Raw genomic sequence first — 18,707 nt, forward strand, 5'->3', positions numbered from 1 at the left:
CAGGTTTCTTTCCCTAAAGGACATTAGTGAACCAGATGGGTTTTTACGACAATCCGGTAGTTTCATGGCCATCATTACTGATACTAGTATTTTAATTCCAGATTTTTATTTAATTAATTGAATTTAAATTCGCCAGCTGCCGTGGTGGGATTTGAACTCATGACTCTGGATTTTAGTCCAGGCCTCTGGATTACTAGCCCAGTAACATAACCACTATGCTACCGTACCCGGATTGCAACAGGATCTTGATAAATTGGGCCAGTGGGCCGATGAATGGCAGATGGAGTTTAATTTAGATAAATGTGAGGTGATGCATTTTGGTGGATCGAATCGGGCCAGGACCTACTCCGTTAATGGTAGGGCGTTGGGGAGAGTTATAGAACAAAGAGATCTAGGAGTACAGGTTCATAGCTCCTTGAAAGTGGAGTCACAGGTGGATAGGGTGGTGAAGAAGGCATTCGGCATGCTTGGTTTCATTGGTCAGAACATTGAATACAGGAGTTGGGATGTCTTGTTGAAGTTGTACAAGACATTAGTAAGGCCACACTTGGAATACTGTGTACAGTTCTGGTCACCCTATTATAGAAAGGATATTATTAAACTAGAAAGTGTGCAGAAAAGATTTACTAGGATGCTACCGGGACTTGATGGTTTGAGGTTAGATAGACTGGGACTTTTTTCCCTGGAGAGTAGGAGGTTTAGGGGTGATCTTATAGAAGTCTATAAAATAATGAGGGGCATAGATAAGGTAGATAGTCAAAATCTTTTCCCAAAGGTAGGGGAGTCTATAACGAGGGGACATAGATTTAAGGTGAGAGGGGAGAGATACAAAAGGGTCCAGGGGGGAAATTTTTTCACTCAAAGGGTGGTGAGTGTCTGGAACGAGCTGCCAGAGGCAGTGGTCGAGGCGGGTACAATTTTGAATTTTGTCTTTTAAAAAGCATTTGGACAGTTACATGGGTAAGATGGGTATAGAGGGATATGGGCCAAGTGCAGGCAATTGGGACTAGCTTAGTGGTATAAACTGGGCGACATGGACATGTTGGGCCGAAGGGCCTGTTTCCATGTTGTAACTTCTATGATTCTATGATTCTATGCCTCCACCACCCCCTCGGGCAGTGCATTCCAGATTCTAACCACTCGCTGTGTAAAAAGTTTTTCCTCATGTCACCTTTGGTTCTTTTGCCAATCACCTTAAACCTATTTCCTCTGGTTCTTGACCCTTCCGCCAATAGGATCAGTTTCTCTCTATCTACTCTGTCTAGACCCTTCATGATTTTGAATACCTCTATCAAATCTCCTCGCAACCGTCTCTGTTCCAAGTAGAACAACTCCAGGTTCTCCGTCTATCCACGTAACTAAAGTCCCTCATCCCTGGAATCATTCTAGTAAATCTCTTTTGCACCCTCTCTAAGGCCTTAGCATCTTTCCAAAAATGCGGTGCCCAGAACTGGACACTATGCTCCAGTTGTGGCCGAACCAGTGTTTTATAAAGGTTCATCATGACTTCCATACTTTTGTACTCTATGCCTCTATTTATAAAGCCGATGATCCCGTATGCTTTTTTAACTGCTTTCTCAACCTGCCCTGCCACCTTCAACGATTTGTACACATAAACCCCCAGATCTCTGTTCCTGTAGCCCTTTTAGAGTTGTGCCCTTTATCTATATTGCCTCGCCTCGTTCTCTCTTTATTCCCTCTTGTTCTGGATTCCCCCACCAAAGGAAATAATTTCTCAGTATCTACCCTACAGACATTCCCCTATCCACCATGCTAGTGACCTCCTCAGAAAATTGAACTAGATTAGTCAACATGACCTACCCTTCACAGATCCATGCTGACTCTCTTTAATCAACTATACTTGTCCAAATGTACATTCACTCTGATGACAGATTCCAGTAACTTCCCCACAATTTATATTAAACTGACAGGTCTGTAGTTACCTGGTTTCTCTCTCCCTCTCTTAAAAAATGAAGTGATATTTTAATCCATAAGCACAATTCCTGAATCTAGAGAGCTTTAGAAAATTATGACTAATGCATTTGTAATTTCCTTACTTATTTCTTTCAGTAACCTGGGGTGCCATCTGGTCCTGGAGATTTATCTATCTTAAGTCCCATTATTTTCTCCATTCCTATTTGTTTACTTATATTATATCCTCTGAGTTCCTCCCTTTGGCTTATTTTTCGGTTTTCTTGTATCGCCGGTATTTTGTCTTGTTCCTCCACTGTGAAAACAAATGCAAAGTATTACATAGAATTACATAGAATGTGCAGCACAGAAACAGGCCATTCGGCCCAACAGGTCCATGCCAGTGTTTATGCTCCACACGAGCCTCCTCCCTCCCTATTTCATCTAATCCTAACTGCATATCCTTCTATTCCTTTCTCCCTTGTGTTTATCTAGCTTTCCCTTAAATGCATCCATGCTGGTCACCTCAACTACTCCTTGTAGTAGCAAGTTCCACATTCTAACCACTCTCTGGGTAAAGAAGTTTCTCCTGAATTCCCTATTGGATTTATTAGTGACTCTTATATTTATGGCCCCTGGTCTCCCCCACACAAGTGGAAATATCTGCTCTACGCCTACCTATCAAACCCTTTCATAATCTTAAACACATTTAACAAGTCTACCATTTTCTGATTATCCATTATAGTCTCACCTGCATCCATACCATTACAAAAATAAAGAACACGCAAACACTATCCCATTTCATGGATTTCTTACTTAACGTAGAAAGATGGATTCGCTCTGCTATATGCCCTGCCAACAGTACGGAAGTTATAACTTCCTGTGCTTCCTTTCTGGTGCTTTACTCCTTTTGTAGTTTATCAATTGCACTGACTGACTTTCTGGTGTTTGTGTTAATTCTTTTTTAAAAAAAAGCAGAGCTTAAAGAAATTTGTCAACACCAAGGTGCTAAATATCTCCTGAATGACCAGACACCGCTAACAAGTGGGTCATCATTTGGGAACTCTTCTAAATACGGGATGGCACGTTGTTTTGAACATCTCTCAACTACCACTCGATTGAAAATTCAGTATGGGACCGTTTGGATCAGCCAGCCACTTTTGGGCAAGCTTCTGCTCAAAACGCATTTCACGGCATGTCTGGGTCCTATTCATGGGATCCAGAACAATGACACAGGGTTTCAGTGACATCATAGTAGACTACAAAGATCACCAGACGTGCTGAGTGCCCAGCAGCAGAGGAATGGTAGGAGTTAGAACTGATAATGAAGCTGTGTCTCTGAGTGATGCCACATCTGTTCCCAGAACCCCCTCCCCCTCCCACCCCCACCGCCAGCCTTCCCACTCAAATGAGTCTAGATATGACAGATAGTGTGCAGGACCACGCAGCCTTACACATGGTGCCAACAGTTGCAGGGAAGTCCCCTGACCCAACACCCTCCCCACAATTTTCCATCCATTAATTTTCATGGATGGAAAATTCCAACGAGTGCCTGTGATTTTGTAAAATCAGTCCTTAACTGTAATATGAAATGCTACAAATATGTTTGAATACACTGTTAATTCTGATTATTTGCAGGTACTATGTTCTTGCATTCAAGTCAACTGAAGAACCACCAGTGAATCCTGATATATGTGTTGCCATTTTGGAAAAAGCTAAACTTGACAACTGGGTTCTGGGGAAGACCAAAGTAGGGTTATTAATTCATTTATTAGTTATCTGTTAATTCAGTTGCATGCTTCATTTGCCATTGAAATTTTCTTTCAACAAATTATGTGACTTCTCAATCAGCATTTGATTGTTTGATTGGTCTCAGCCTTGACTCAGTGGTAGTACTCTTGTCTCTTGAGTCAGAAGGTAGTGAATTTAAACCCCACTCCAGACATTTCATTTTCGAGATGTGGGTGTCACTGGCAAGGCTGGCGTTTATTGCTCATCACTAGTTGCCCTGAGAAGCCGTCTTTCTTGAACTACACAGTAGGGTTTTATACTAATGAGTGGCTTGCTAGGCCATTTCAGAGGGCAATTAAAAGTCAACCATGTTGGCGTGTGACTGGAGTCACATATAGGCCAGACTGGTTAAAGATGGCAGGTTTCTTTCCCTAAAGGACATTAGTGAACCTGTTGAGTTTTTATGAAAATCTGACAGCTTTCTGGTCACTTTTACTGATACCAGCCTTTTATTTCCAATTTTTTTAAATCACTTCACTACCGTACCCCTTGAGCACATAATCTAGGCTAACACTTCAGGACAGTACTGAGGAAGTAGTGTATTGTTTGAAGTACCGTCTTTCAATGAAATGTTGAACTTAGGCCCTCTGCCCTCAGTTGGATGTATTCGAAGAAGACCAGGGAAGTTCTCCTGGTGTCCTGGTGAACATTTAACCCTTAGCCAACATCACTAAAAACAGATTATCTGATCATTTATCTCATTGCTGTTAGTGGGATCTTGCAGCGTGCAAATTGGCTACCAAAAGCGACCATGCTTCAAAAAAGTATTCAGTGATTGTGAAGCACTTTGGGATATTGGAGGTCATGAAAGGTGCTATATAAATGCAAGTCTTTCTTTCATATCAATCTCTTAAAAATCTGGAAATATTTTCACTTACTCAATCTTTTTACGTTCATTTTAAAATTAAACTGACTGCTTTTCATTTCAAGCTTTTGGAAGAAGTTTGACAAGACTTTGTAACATGAAAACGCATACAAATAAAAAGTACGACGGGAGCAAATGTCTTTCAGATGCAAAGTAAAAAACAAGGACCTACAACCTAAATTTAAGCAAACATACATATACACAGGACCTCTGGTGAATATCTGCAATTAAACAAGGGAAAGCCAAACATGAAATATAGAAGAGGGTTTGGTGACGGAAGGCTGATCTGAATATTGTAATCCTTCGGTGAGGAAGTGAGGCATCAATTGGCACTAGATGAGAGTGAATGGAGCTGCATCAGACCAATCTCTACATGCTTTTGGCAAGATTCGCCTTTGCCTTAGTGCAAAGAAAGCCATCTCCAGGAGTAGACACCAGTGATCCTCAAGGTGCTAAACACAATCTGGCTGAGGTTAGAGCAGGGTTCTACAGGAACTTTCAAAGCTGGACAGCAAAGGATAGGAATAAAGGCCCATGAGCAAGACAGCCTGACAATTGTAATAAAGTTTGATCACTGAAATCTGAGCTGACACATTTTCCCAGGAGGCATGTTGTGGTCAAGTCCAAGTGCCTTTGCAAAGGATATTCAGTTTCCTCCACAATTGGACAGGTTCCTTAGAAATCATTTCAGTTGGTTTATAATTGTGCTCACAAATATTTAAAGAATAAAGTTATTGGAAAAAGAACACTTCACTGGGCATAGCAAAAATATATTGGGGGTAATTTTTAACTTCACAAGAGGGTGCAAGAACAGAAAAACCTGGGGATATATGTGCACAAATCTTTGAAGGTGGAAGGACAGGATGAGAAAGCGGTTAAAATAGCATACAGGATCCTGGGCTTTATAAATAGAGGCATTGAGTACAAAAGAACATAAGAATTGGAGCAGGAGTAGGCCGTTCGGCCCCTCAAGCCTGCTCCGCCATTGAATAAGATCATGGCTGATCTTCGACCTCAACTCCACTTTCCCGCCCGATCCCCAGTTTTGATTCCCTTAGAGTCCAAAAATCTATCTATCTCAGTCTTGAATATACTCAACGACTAAGCATCCACAATCCTCTGGGTAGAGAATTCCAAAGATTCAACACCGTCTGAGTAAAGAAATTCCTCCTCAGCTCAATCCTAAATCGCCCACCCTTTATCCTGAGACTGTGCCCCTAATTCTAAACTCTCCAGCCAGGGGAAACAGCCTCTCCACGTCTACCATGTCAAGCCCTCTAAGAATTTTATATGTTTCAATGAGATCACCTCTCATTCTTCTAAACTCCAGATAATATAGGCCCATTCTCCTCAATCTCCCCTCATAGGACAACACCCTCATCCCAGGAATCAATCTGGTGAGCCTTCGTTGCACCGCCTCTAAGGCAACTATATCCTTTCTTAGGTAAGGAGACCAAAACTGCACACAATACTCCTGGTGTGGTCTCACCACAGCCCTGTACAATTGTAGTAAGACTTCCTTACTCTTGTACTCCAACCCCCTTGCAATAAAGGCCAACATATCATTTGCCTTCCTAATTGCTTGCTGTACTTGCATGTTAACTTCCTGTGTTTCGTGGACAAGGACACTCAAATCTCTTTGAACACCAACATTTAACAGTTTCTCACCATTTAAAAATTATTCTGTTTTTCTATTCTTCCTACCAGAGTGAATAACCTCACATTTCCCCACATTATACTCCATCTGCCACCTTTTTGTCCACTCACTTAACCTGTCCTATATCCCTTTGCAGACTCTTTGTGTCCTCCTCACAGCTTACTTTCCCACCTAGCTTTGTATCATCAGCAAACTTGGATACATTACACTCGGTCCCTTCATCTAAGTCATTAATATAGATTGTAAATAGCTGAGGCCCAAGCACTGATCCTTGCATCACCCCACTAGTTACAGCCTGCCAACCCGAAAATGACCCGTTTATTCCTACTCTCTGTTTTCTGTCCGTTAACCAATCCTCAATCCATGCTAATATGTTATCCCCAACCCCATTAGCCCTTATCTTGTGTAACAACCTTTTGTGTGACACCTTATCGAATGCCTTTTGAAAATCCAAATATACTTCATCCACTGGTTCCCCTTTATTTACCCTGCTAGTTACATCCTCAAAAAACTTTAATAGATTTCATCGAAATCATAGAAAATTTACGACACAGAAGGAGGCCATTCGGCTCATTGTGTCTGCAGATTTGTCAAACATGATTTTCCTTTCATAAAACCATGTTGACACTGCCTAATCGTATTATGATTTTCGAAGTGCCCTGTTACCACTTCCTTAATAATGGATTCCAGCATTTTCCCAATGACTGATATCAGGCTAACTTGCCTGTAGTTCCCTGTTTTCTCTCTCCCTCCTTAATTGAATAGCTGTGTTATGTTTGCTACCTTCCAATCCACTGGGACCATTCTAAAATCTAGGGAATTTTGGAAGATCACAACCAATGCATTCACTATCTCTGCAGCCACCTCTTTTAGAACCCTAGGATGTAGGCCATCAGGTCCAGGAGATTTGTTGGCTTTTCGTCCCATTAGTTTGTCTAGTACTTTTTCTCTACTGATATTAATTGTTTTAAGCTCCTCATTCCCTTTTGCCCCTTGGTGCCCCATTATTTTTGGTATGCTTTTTGTGTCTTCCACTGTGAAGACAGATACAAAATATTTGTTTAACATCTCTGCCATTTTCTTATTCCCCATTATAATTTCTCCTGTCTCAGCCTCTAGGGGACCAACGTTTACTTTTGCTACTCTCTTCCTTTTTACATACTTATAGAAGCTCTTACAAACTGTTTTTATATTTCTTGCTAGTTTACTCTCATATTCTATTTTCTCCCTCTTTATCAATTTTTTGGTCATCCTTTGCTGGTTTCTAAAACTCTCCCAATCCTCAGGCATACTACTCGTCCTGGCAACATTATAAGCCTCTTTTAATCTAATACTATCCCTAACTTCTTCAGTTAGCCATGGAGTTTTTGTTTCTCAATGGAATGTATGTTCATTGAGAATTATTAAATATTTCTTTCAATGTTTGCCATTGCTTATCTACTGTCATACCTTTTAATCTAATTTCCCAATCTACGTTAGCAAACTCGCCCCTCATACCTATGTAATTGGCTTTATTTAAGTTTAGGACTCTAGTTTCTGACTTAAGTATGTCACTCCCGAACTCAATGTGAAATCCATCATATTATGATCACTCTTCCCCAAAGGATCCCTTACTATGCGATTACTACTTAACCCTGTCCCATTACACAAGAGAAGATCTAAAATTGCCTGTTTCCTGGTTGGTTCCATGATGTATTGTTCTAGGAAATGTTCTCGAATGCATTCCATGAACTCGTCTTTCAAACTACCATTGCCAATTTGATTTGCTCAGTCTATATGAAGATTAAATTCCCCCACGATTACCGCATTACCTTTGTTACAAGCTCCTATTTTTTCTTGACTAATACTCTGTCCCACAGTATAGCTACTGTTAGGAGGCCTATAAACTACTCCCATCAGTGTTTTCTTTCCCTTGTTATTTTTTATCTCCATCCATACTGATTCTATTTCCTGATCTTCTGAGCAAAGATCCTTCCTCACTACTCCTTATGTCATCCTTTATTATCAGGGCTACACCCCCTCCTTTTCATTTTGTCTGTCTTGTTGAAACATCAAGTACCCTGGAATATTTAGTTCCCAACCTTGGTCACTTTGTAACCACGTCTCTGAGATGGCTATTAAATCAAACCTATTTATTTCTATTTGTGCCATTAATTCATCTATCTTGTTACGAATGCTTCATGTATTCAGATAAAGTGCCTTTAATTTTAACTTTTTACCATTTTTCCCTGATTTGACCTTATTCACTGATGCACTATTATCGTTAAACTCTCTTTCCCTCCCGTCACACTCCGCTTATCTTTACTCGAATCGCTACTCTGCTCTAATGCCTTGAATTTTCTCATTAGATTTCTAAATTTCCCCTTATCTGAACCACCCCCCCGCCCCCACCCCCCACCCCCCACCCCTGTTTAAACCCAATCTACAGCCCTAGTTATCTGATTCACCAGAACACTGGTCCCAGCTCAGTTTAAGTGGAGCCTGTCCCAAAGGAACAGCTCCCTCTTTCCCCAGTACAAAAGCAAGGAAGTTATGATGAACGTTTATAAAACACTGGTTCGGCCACAACCGGAGTATTGTGTCCAATTCTGGGCACTGCACTTTAGGAAGGATGTGAAGGCCTTAGAGAGGGTGCAGAAGAGATTTACTAGAATGGTTCCAGGGATGAGGGACTTCAGTTACATGGATAAACTGGAGAAGCTGCAGTTGCTCTCCTTGGAGCAGAGAAGGTTGTGAGGAGATTTGATAGAAGTGTTCAAAACCAAGAAGGGTTTAGATAAAGCAAATAAAGAGAAACTGTTCCCATTGGCGGAAGGGTCGAGAACCAGAGGACACAGATTTAAGGTGATTGGCAAAAGAACCAAAGGCAACATGAGGAAAAACTTTTTTATGCAGCGAGTAGTTACGATCTGGAATGCACTGCCTGAAAGGACGGTGGAAGCAGATTCAATTGTGGCTTTCAAAAAGGAATTGGGTAAATACTTGAAGGGAAAAAATTTGCAGGGCTACGGGGAAAGAGCGGGGGAATGGGCCTAACTGGATTGCTGTTACAAAGAGCCAGCACGGGCTCGATGGGCTGAATGGCCTCCTTCAGTGCTGTAGCCATTCTATGATTCATTGGCTGTAGCCTGGCAGAATGTATTACCCGCCCTTTATAGAAACGCCCCGATTTTCATTCCATTATAACAAAAATTAGCCAGGTTGTATAACAGGCGGATGATCCGCTCCACCAAGTTACCGCCCGGAAAGTTGTCCCCGATAGCTCTTAGACTGCTGGCAGTTTAAGGGAATTCCAGTCAGGCCATTTTTAGGTCACGGACTAATGTTACCGTAATATAAAAGCAAAATATTGCGAATGCTGGAAATCTGAAATAAAAACCGAAAATGCTGTGGCCACTCAGCAGGTCAGGCAGCATCTGTTCTGATGAAAGGTCATTCACCTGAAACGTTAACTCTATTACCATAATCAAGTTGCTCAAATGCCAGTTAAAGTCCACTACTGTTAATGGCTTGGGCATAGTCTGTTCGCCACCGATACCCTCAGCCAGGAAATAGTCTGTGATGTGGGAGAACGTACAATAGAAGAAAAATAACTAAAAACAGGAGTTTCAATTGAACTATTTGAAAGTTTTCTGATAATGTAGCAAATCTTAGTTTCAACTTACAGAATCCATCAGTATCTTTTGATAAAAACATTTCAATATGAGAAACAACTTTCAGAGAAATGAACATTTTTATTAAAACTGATGTTATTTGGTATTCTAGTCACTGTCTTGTCCTTCACTTCCAGGTGTTTCTTAAATATTACCATGTGGAACAGCTAAATCTCATGATGAAGGGAATGATGGATCGAATAGTGCTGGTACAGGCCTATGTGAAAGGCTGGCTTGGAGCTAAGAGGTACAGAAGAACGCAGGAGAAGAGAGAGCAGAGTGCAGTCACCATTCAATCAGGTAAATCCTCACCTTTGGCCATGTTACCAATTTTCAAAATACCATAAACCTTGTTTAGTTATCGTCAATCAGATATACTAAGCCTGTAAAAAGCCTAAACATATTTTGCAGGCTTATATGTTTCATTGATGGGGGTAGATTTTAACTTGAGCCGCCCGGCGTAAATGGGACGGTAATGCCGTTAAAATAGCTGTGCGGCAATTACTGTCTAGTTCCCGTCACCGATCCCCTCCCTACTATCCTGAAATGGGCTTCCTGTTGAGTGTCCGGAACACCCGCCTGTTTCAGGCGTTAGGCCCTTTTAATATACAAATCGGGGTACATAGGGCACTGACTGCCATTTTAGGACTCAATTGGGCGGAATGGCGCCGTGCAGGCTTCGCCCACTTTTACACGTGATACACTGCAATAGGCCCTAAAAAGAAAGGTTAAAATTATTTTTGTGGGACCCACAGGATGCTCTTCTGGGCCCCATAAAAATAATCTGGGCCGCGGCCAACCCACCCCTCCCCCACCCACGTGATCGCAAAGCCCCTTCCGGGAGTAACTTAGCTGCCAACCAGGATGCCTGTCTGGTGCTCGCAATTCTTTGCTCCTACTTAAATGAGGCCCGGGCATCAAAATGGATCTGGACTCTTCGCTCCTGGCATGCGCAGGCAGCCGGTGTTCTCCACCAGTCAACCACCTAAAACTTCTAATCGACCGCGTATAGTCATAGTTGAGGACAGATCTGATTTTTGAAGCAGCTTAGATTTCACCCTCATTAAAACGGTTCTCTGCTGTAGCACTTGTTTGTTATAAGGCTATTGGATCTTGGCTCCTGATTTATGTTGTGCTATGGGACGTTCAAGCCCCATTATAACACTCAAAATATTTAGTCCACATTTACTATGTTGCAACAAGGATGGAGTCTACCATGAGCATGTTATAAATCATGTGCCATGGGTCTTAATCAAGTATTCTGTTCATGCCATAATTAAAAATTAACAAGGCTATTATGCAGTTTTGATCTACAACATTCTCTTCAAACAAATGTTCAAGGGACAAAGAGCCCATTAATTCAAATGTCATTGATCATCATTTCCATGAATTTTAAAAATACCTCGTAGAAATAACATCATGATGTGTGGTATGTGATTACAAGCAACAGCTGACACTGGAGCTAGCTGAAAGATCCATTCTTACCATTGCTCTAAAGGCTGCAGATTGTTAAGTTCATGAGCAATCCTGATAAGATCAAGTTCTGCTCAAGAGAAGGTTTGCTCCATGTTTGGAATCTTTCTGACTAATTTCAATAAAAATCCCCATTTAGAGTAAGAATTCCTCTTATTACCAGTTTCTTTTTATCTTCAGTTCCAGTATAGAGACTATGATAGCTGAGAGGTTAGGTCTATCCGTTTCTCCCATAATAATGAGGACATAAGAAAATAAGGAAGTATAAAACAAGGGCATTTGTACCTCAGGTCTGCTCCCGAGGGGTGGAAATTGGGGTCCATAACCAGCGGCGTGCCGACAGTGCCTGCCCCAACTCGGGGGTCAAAGGAAGCCCTAAAATTGGTCCTCAGGCCTCATTTGCTTAATTTGAGCTGTCGGCACCTGTCTCGCCTCCACAGGCAGCTCACTTCTTTACCAAATATGAATGCCGGTCCACTTGCAATACCAACAGCAGCCTGAAGGTAAGTCCCGGGAAGGGAGGGGGGGTGGTCGGCAGTGGCTGGTTGTGGAGTCAGGGGAGCACTCCTGCTTCTCTTGGCCCAATAGCAATGATTTCTGATTGGGGCCGCTGAAGAATCCTGTGCGGACTGGCACCTGCTCCGCTGATCGCCAACCAATTTTGGTGAGGGGACCTAAAACATGTATTAGGCCCCTCATTTACATATGTAAGGGGCCTAACGTCTGTTTTAGGTGGCCCCTCAGGATACCTGCAAAGCAGTTTTTACCAATATGGCAGCATTCGTAACACAGGCGCAAATTGGGCATGGGATGTTGTGCCCCAAAACTGGCTCTTTTTACCCCCCTTTGCCACCCAGAGGACAAAATTCTACCCCAACTTATTTATTCTTCTGAGGAAAAGTTGTGAAAATCTCTTCCTGACTGCCAGATAATCGAGAAAAACTCTGTTATTCAAATCCTAGTTTCCTTCCATTGATAAAGTTCAGCAACAAAATATCATCTTCTGTGGAGTAAAGAAAGAACTTGTATTTAGAATGTACCTTTCATGTCTTAAGGATATCTCAAACCACTTCATAGTCAATTAGTGACTTCTGAGTGTAGTCACTGTTGCTATTTAGGCAAACATGGCAGCCAATTTGCGCAGAGCAAGGTCCCACAAACAGCAAATGAAGTAAATGGGGAGTTAATATGCTTTTGGTGGTGTTCATTGAGGGTTGAATGTTGTGTGGTACACCAGGATATCTCCCTGCACTTCTTCACATAGTGCTATGGGATCTTTCACACCCACTCGAGTGGGCAGATGGGGCTTTAATTTAATGTGTTGTCCGATAAGTGGCACCGTGATAATGCAGCACTCCCTTACTCCCTCACTACTGCCTGAAATGCTTTATATGCTTTACTCCTGGAGCAGGCTTCAACTTTAACCTTTGACCAATTGTATCTGTACTTATCACTGTAATTTTTCATCCCATTCCTTACCACATATTTAGTAAGGTCTTTTTTAATGAATTATTCGACACACCATTAACTGCTTTTCCTGAGTCTGTTCTACAACATATCTCCACTCTCACTTAGGACTTGTTAGTTTGTGCTTGCGTCCACTAGTTTTACACTCAGAGATAAAACTGCATTTACAGCTACATTGTCTATGCCTCTCAAAATTTAAAGACTTGTTTTATGTCCCCTCTTGATTTATCTCCACTAATGAAAACAAATATGGTCCTGTGAGGCTTTTTCCGTAAGTTAAACCACCAGGCGTTATCCTTGTTGCTCTACACTAAACTTTCTCCAATACATCAAAGTCTACTTGAAGATACAGTGCCAGCCATCAGATACTGTGGCCCTGAATTTCCATGGGGGTTGTCCCTATATCCCACCATAACTTCGGCAGATCAGTAATCTGATTAGACTCACACACGAAGAATGTTACTAAAGGTTGCCTTGTGCCTGTGGAGCTATACTTCAGCATGAATTACCTGCATTCAGCATGACAAGATAATGGTTGAAATTGAGGGAAGGAAAGAAAGTATTGATGGTCAAGTTACCACATCAATGCAGTACGTTAGCATCTAATATAAATGAAGACCGTAAAATCATGACATACTATGAAAAATACACATCATAAACAAAGTCATATTAACAGGATACAGCAATGAATGAGTGTATTGTTCCTTTGGATGATCTGTACTCTGATTAATACTACACTAACAGTGCACATGAACCTTTACTTATATAGATCTACAGACAAGTGTTTGTTACATTCGTAGAATACGTCATTGCATTACAATGTTTAAAACAGCACAAATACTAAACTCTAATTACATTCTTGTAAGTGAAAGCTTGATTTCATGCAAGTTCCCACTTCTATTTATTAGGTTTATAAAAAACCATGTTGCTGTTATTGTTGTATTTATTATCAGATTTCTATTTTCTTTTTCATTCTGTCTCCAGGTTTAATAATATTTGTGATTCAATTGTTATGTAACCTGACAAATTGCTTTTAAATTTATTAAATCTTTTCAAATTCAAACAGTTCACCACATATTTTATATGCCTTTTGAGCACTCTCTCTATTCTGAACATAGTACTACATTCTACTTCAGATCAATAGGAACTGGGGTGAGAAACTGGTCTTTTAGTTTTATGACCTTGGTGAATACAACCCAGGCCGATGGAAGTAAAGTCTTTTCCGTCTTATAGCTGCAAGAATCCAATATTAGGTGTTAGCCGTTGCTCAGTGGGTAGCACTCTTGCCTCTCAATCCAAAGGTTGTAGTTTCAAGACCCACTCTAAGGACTTAAGCACAAAATCTAGGCTGATACTCCAGCAAAGCACTGAGGGAGCAATGCCCTGTCGGAGGTCCTGTCTTTCAAATGAGACGTTAAACCGAGGCCCCCATCTGCCCTCTCAGGTGGGTGTAAAAGATCTCAAGGTGCTATTTCGAAGCAGAGCAGGGGAGTTCACCCTGGTGTCTTGGCCAATATATATCCCTCAACTACCATCACTAAAACTAATTACCTGGTTATTAGTCTCATTGCTGTTTGTGGGACCTTGCTGCGTAAATTGGTTGCTATGTTTCATAAATTACAACAGTGACTGTACCTCATTGGCTGTAAAGTGCTTTGGGATGTCATGAGGTCATGAAAGGCGCTATATAAATGCAAGTCTTTCTTTCTTTATGAAATATGTAGTCTGATAAATGCTGTTCGTATAGAGTGTTGGCCCACAGTACAAAACTACCCTGAAACTGGCAATTTCCCACTCAGGAAGGTCGCAGAATGACTAGTGCGGGAAAGGGAAAAAATAATACATTAGAAAGCAGCAAGGATGTTCTTTTAAGATGGGAGGCTGAGGGATATTGTTGGGACCAAGTAGAGCGAGCTTTACTCTGTAGCGTTATACCTGACCAGAGAGTGTTTGAAACAAAAACAGAAAATGCTGGAAATACGCAGCAGGTCAGTCAGCATCTGAGGAGAGAATAGACAAGTTAATGTTTCAGGTGTGGACCTTCTTCAACACTGAAAGAAAAGAAAAAAAAGTACTGGGACTGCTTGATGCTGTTATTGAGAGCCAATATGGTAAGTGTTCCAGTCTTTAGCACAAACATTCCTCAGCTAAACAAGCACAAAATTCATGAAGAGATAATTGAAAGAATTGCATTTTATTCCAAAATGCAAATTTATTGCCAATTACTGTAGTGCCAAATTTGAGGTACTTTTATACACTGTGCACACACTCCCTAGGATTTATTCATTGCATTAAATATAACAGATCTGTATATGAAAATATAAACATATTACCCTTCTCTCAGCTTATAGAGGGCACAAAGTGAGGAAGGACATTACAGTTGAGAAACAGAAGCTAGATCAGACAATTATTAAACTCCAGGCTGGTAAGGAATTTTACAGGTTTTTTTTAACATTTACACTATAATTATAATTGGATGTTATCTTTTAGAATGTTCCTTAAGTTAAAATGTCTGGTGTAAAAGGTATATCTGGCACTGAGCAGAGGGAGACCCTGAGCCATGGGAGGCACTGAGCAGAGGGAGGAACCGAGCGAAGGGAGACACTGAGCGGAGGAAGACACTGAGCGGAGGAAGACCTTCAGCAGTGGGAGGCACTGAGCGGAGGGAGACACTGAGCGGAGGGAGACACTGAGCGAAGGGAGACACTGAGCGAAGGGAGACACTGAGCGAAGGGAGACACTGAGCGAAGGGAGACACTGAGCGGAGGGAGACACTGAGCGGAGGAAGACCTTCAGCAGTGGGAGGCACTGAGCGGAGGGAGACACTGAGCGGAAGGAGACACTGAGCGGAGGGAGACACTGAGCGGAGGGAGACACTGAGCGGAGGGAGACCTTCAGCAGTGGGAGGCACTGAGCGGAGGGAGACACTGAGCGGAGGGAGACCTTCAGCAGTGGGAGGCACTGAGCGGAGGGAGACCCTGAGCGGAGGAAGACCCTGAGCGGAGGAAGACCCTGAGCGGAGGGAGACCCTGAGCGGAGGGAGACCCTGAGCGGAGGGAGACCCTGAGCGGAGGGAGACCCTGAGCGGAGGGAGACCCTGAGCAATGGGAGACCCTGAGCAATGGGAGACCCTGAGCAATGGGAGACCCGGATCAATGGGAGACACGGATCAATGGGAAGCACTGAGCAATGGGAGACCCTGAGCAGAGGAAGACAGTGAGTAGAGGGAGACCCTGAGCAATGGGAGATCCTGAGCAATGGGAGATCCTGAGCAATGGGAGACCCGGATCAATGGGAGACCCGGATCAATGGGAGACCCGGATCAATGGGAGACCCGGATCAATGGGAGACCCGGATCAATGGGAGACCCGGATCAATGGGAGACCCTGAGCAGAGGAAGACATTGAGTAGAGGGAGACCCTGAGCAGGGGGAGACACTGTGCAATGGCCTTTTGCTTCTCAGTAGCAGAACAGAGAAAAATGGGGGTAATGAGTAAACTCATAATCACATTCTGCAGAGTTCATGTGGACTATCACTAGAATAGGGTTCATGGCACAAAGAAGGAAAAATCATTTAAAGTAGCCTTAAGTACAAACCAATGAAGATGTACTGTACATTTATTAAATAAGACCATACAATGAATATTTCCAATTTGTTTGCCTCAGTTGTAAGAGGATACCTGAGCAGAAAAGAATACAAAGAAATGCTGGAGGAAAAGAGTAATGCTGCAATTAAAATCCAGGCCCACTACAGAGGCTATAAGGACAGAAAGAGCTTCAACAAGAAAAAGTAAGTCCTGTTATTAAATGGAACAGAAATATGAACTGGGAGTGGCAGATTTTGACTTTGTGTAATAGCGTAAAACTATTTTGCATCTTTTTATATCTCTCCCAATTTTTATTTCCATTAAAGTCAATTGGGAACGATGTAAAACGGGCTGCCGACTCACTATCATCCGTTTTACACTGCCGCACAAAGACAAAATCTACCCCGGAATGTCTAAGAAGGTTGAAAAATTCATGAGAAGTCATAGTGATCTTAGAAACCAGAGAGTGAGACTTGAGCAGTTTGCTTGCTAATTGGGTCCTGAGACTATTTACACCCCAAATGCATTTTTTTAAAAATAACTTGCGGTGTTTAGTTTTGATGCCCTTTCTGAGCTTTCCCACTGGAGATTTCTCACTCGGTAGCTGGATCTTCCATTACCACCACCATAGTGGCGGCCCAGATTCTTCACATGACTGGCTTTAGATTGCCCAAAAGAAAGGAGAAAACATTCTAACATTAGGGCAGGATGGAATAGCATCAACTTACAGGAAGGAAGCCGTAGACAACTAGATCATGCGCCATCTTTTATCAAATTGTGACAAAGTAGTTTATTTCTGCACTTCCAGCAGGAAGCCTCGCCTGCTGAGCGTGCATATTGGAAAATTATGGGTATGTTACCCATAATTTTTCAACTATTAGTTTTAATGAATGGTAAATCTTGGGCATCGAGCCTGTAATTTCCTGATTTGGATGGGCAGCGGGTGAAGTTCCCCACCAGCAGTACGCAATCAGAAAATCTACCCTTTAAAGTATTAAAAAAACTACAGTCTAACACAAATTTCACCAACAAATATAGTTATCCATAATATAGTAAAGGAGTCCTGTATCCAGTGTGCATTTCCTGTTTGTCACACTTACTTCATGTGTCACCATTTTGTTGTGCCTGGTTTTCATGCTACGACTATAAGGCTTCAATTTCCCTGTTTATTTCAGTGGTGCTGATGCAGTCCTCCTAAATGAAACTTCCAGTTCACTGGTGCTCTGGCACCAATCTTTATTTATATGCTTGTGCCATTGGCTGGAGTTGATCACATGATCCTGTGACCCTTGACTCCCTGCCCTGTTGTGGCTGAGATGGCCTAGATCCACCAGCAGATTTCTCCAGAAGTGTTTCCCCAGCTTTACTGCTTTGTTGCCTGAGTTTTTCTTCTCTTTTACCTTTTTTGATGGCTCATGCTGTTTTTCAAGGCTGGTTGCCTGCTCTACTTTTGTTAATTTTAGTTCCCAGTCCTTTTTTTAAAGTCCCGTTGTCCTCTGTGTTTGTTTTTATTTGTTCCTTAGTTCTGCTCCGTTTTCCAGGGTACCATTTCCAACTCTTTTTCATTTTGGTTTTCTGTCCAACTCTTTCTTTCAAAGCCATGCTTCCCAGCTCAAATTTAAAAATGATTTATTAGTCTCCTTTTTTTCCCTCTCCCTGGTCCTTCTTGGTCTGGTGGAACAAATTCCACACTTCAATAACCATGTTTGTGGCTCTAACTGGGAACTAGCTTTTGAAGTGTGGGCTCGGACTGCACTTTCAAATAATCCAATGGCTGTAAAGCGTTTTGGGACATCCTGAGGATGTGAAAGGTTCTGTATAAATGCAAGTTCTGACTTGTTTTTTCCTTCTTCTCAAGTACTGTGAGACCATCTCATGAGGGTAGTCACACTAGCTATGGTATATGTACAACTGATATGAAGCCATCTTTGAAAATGAAGTTTTAAAAACATTCCAGGTAGTCCATTGGATCACCTTTATGTTTTTTAAGTAAATAAAGAGCTGAGAGGACATTTAGTTCTTTACAAACTTAAAAAAATGTCACCTATGGAGCTTAAGCACCAGTGTTTAGGTCATCAGTATAATTCAGTGCAGTCATCTAACACCTCTCTAAAGCAAGTACTGGTGTCAACTGGTGTCAGCATAAAAAGGCCATTCCACTACTTCTACTGTAAAATTACTATGACAAGACAAATGTGCTTGACAATTGTTTTAATAACTGTCTTTGAACTGAAGACTTCCTTTTTTCTTTAATGTAGAGAACATGGGATAAAGAATCCATATGAGGGGCAAAAAAATAACTC

At 41.8% G+C, this 18,707-nt stretch overlaps 1 protein-coding gene across 1 annotated transcript in view; it reads left to right on the forward strand.

The window, feature by feature from the left end:
- LOC137332396 (myosin-IIIa-like) overlaps window positions 1-18,689 on the forward strand; it is a 121,955-nt gene extending 103,266 nt beyond the window's left edge. The window contains exons 26-31 of the mRNA XM_067996203.1: window positions 3,550-3,661; window positions 10,015-10,177; window positions 15,162-15,242; window positions 16,484-16,607; window positions 17,928-17,946; window positions 18,663-18,689. Of these exons, the coding sequence (XP_067852304.1) occupies window positions 3,550-3,661; window positions 10,015-10,177; window positions 15,162-15,242; window positions 16,484-16,607; window positions 17,928-17,946; window positions 18,663-18,689 (526 nt within the window). The remainder of the gene's footprint in view (window positions 1-3,549; window positions 3,662-10,014; window positions 10,178-15,161; window positions 15,243-16,483; window positions 16,608-17,927; window positions 17,947-18,662) is intronic.
- Window positions 18,690-18,707: the final 18 nt, after the last annotated feature.

The sequence above is a fragment of the Heptranchias perlo genome, chromosome 2 (assembly GCF_035084215.1).
Source record: "Heptranchias perlo isolate sHepPer1 chromosome 2, sHepPer1.hap1, whole genome shotgun sequence".
Classification (NCBI taxonomy): domain Eukaryota; kingdom Metazoa; phylum Chordata; class Chondrichthyes; order Hexanchiformes; family Hexanchidae; genus Heptranchias; species Heptranchias perlo.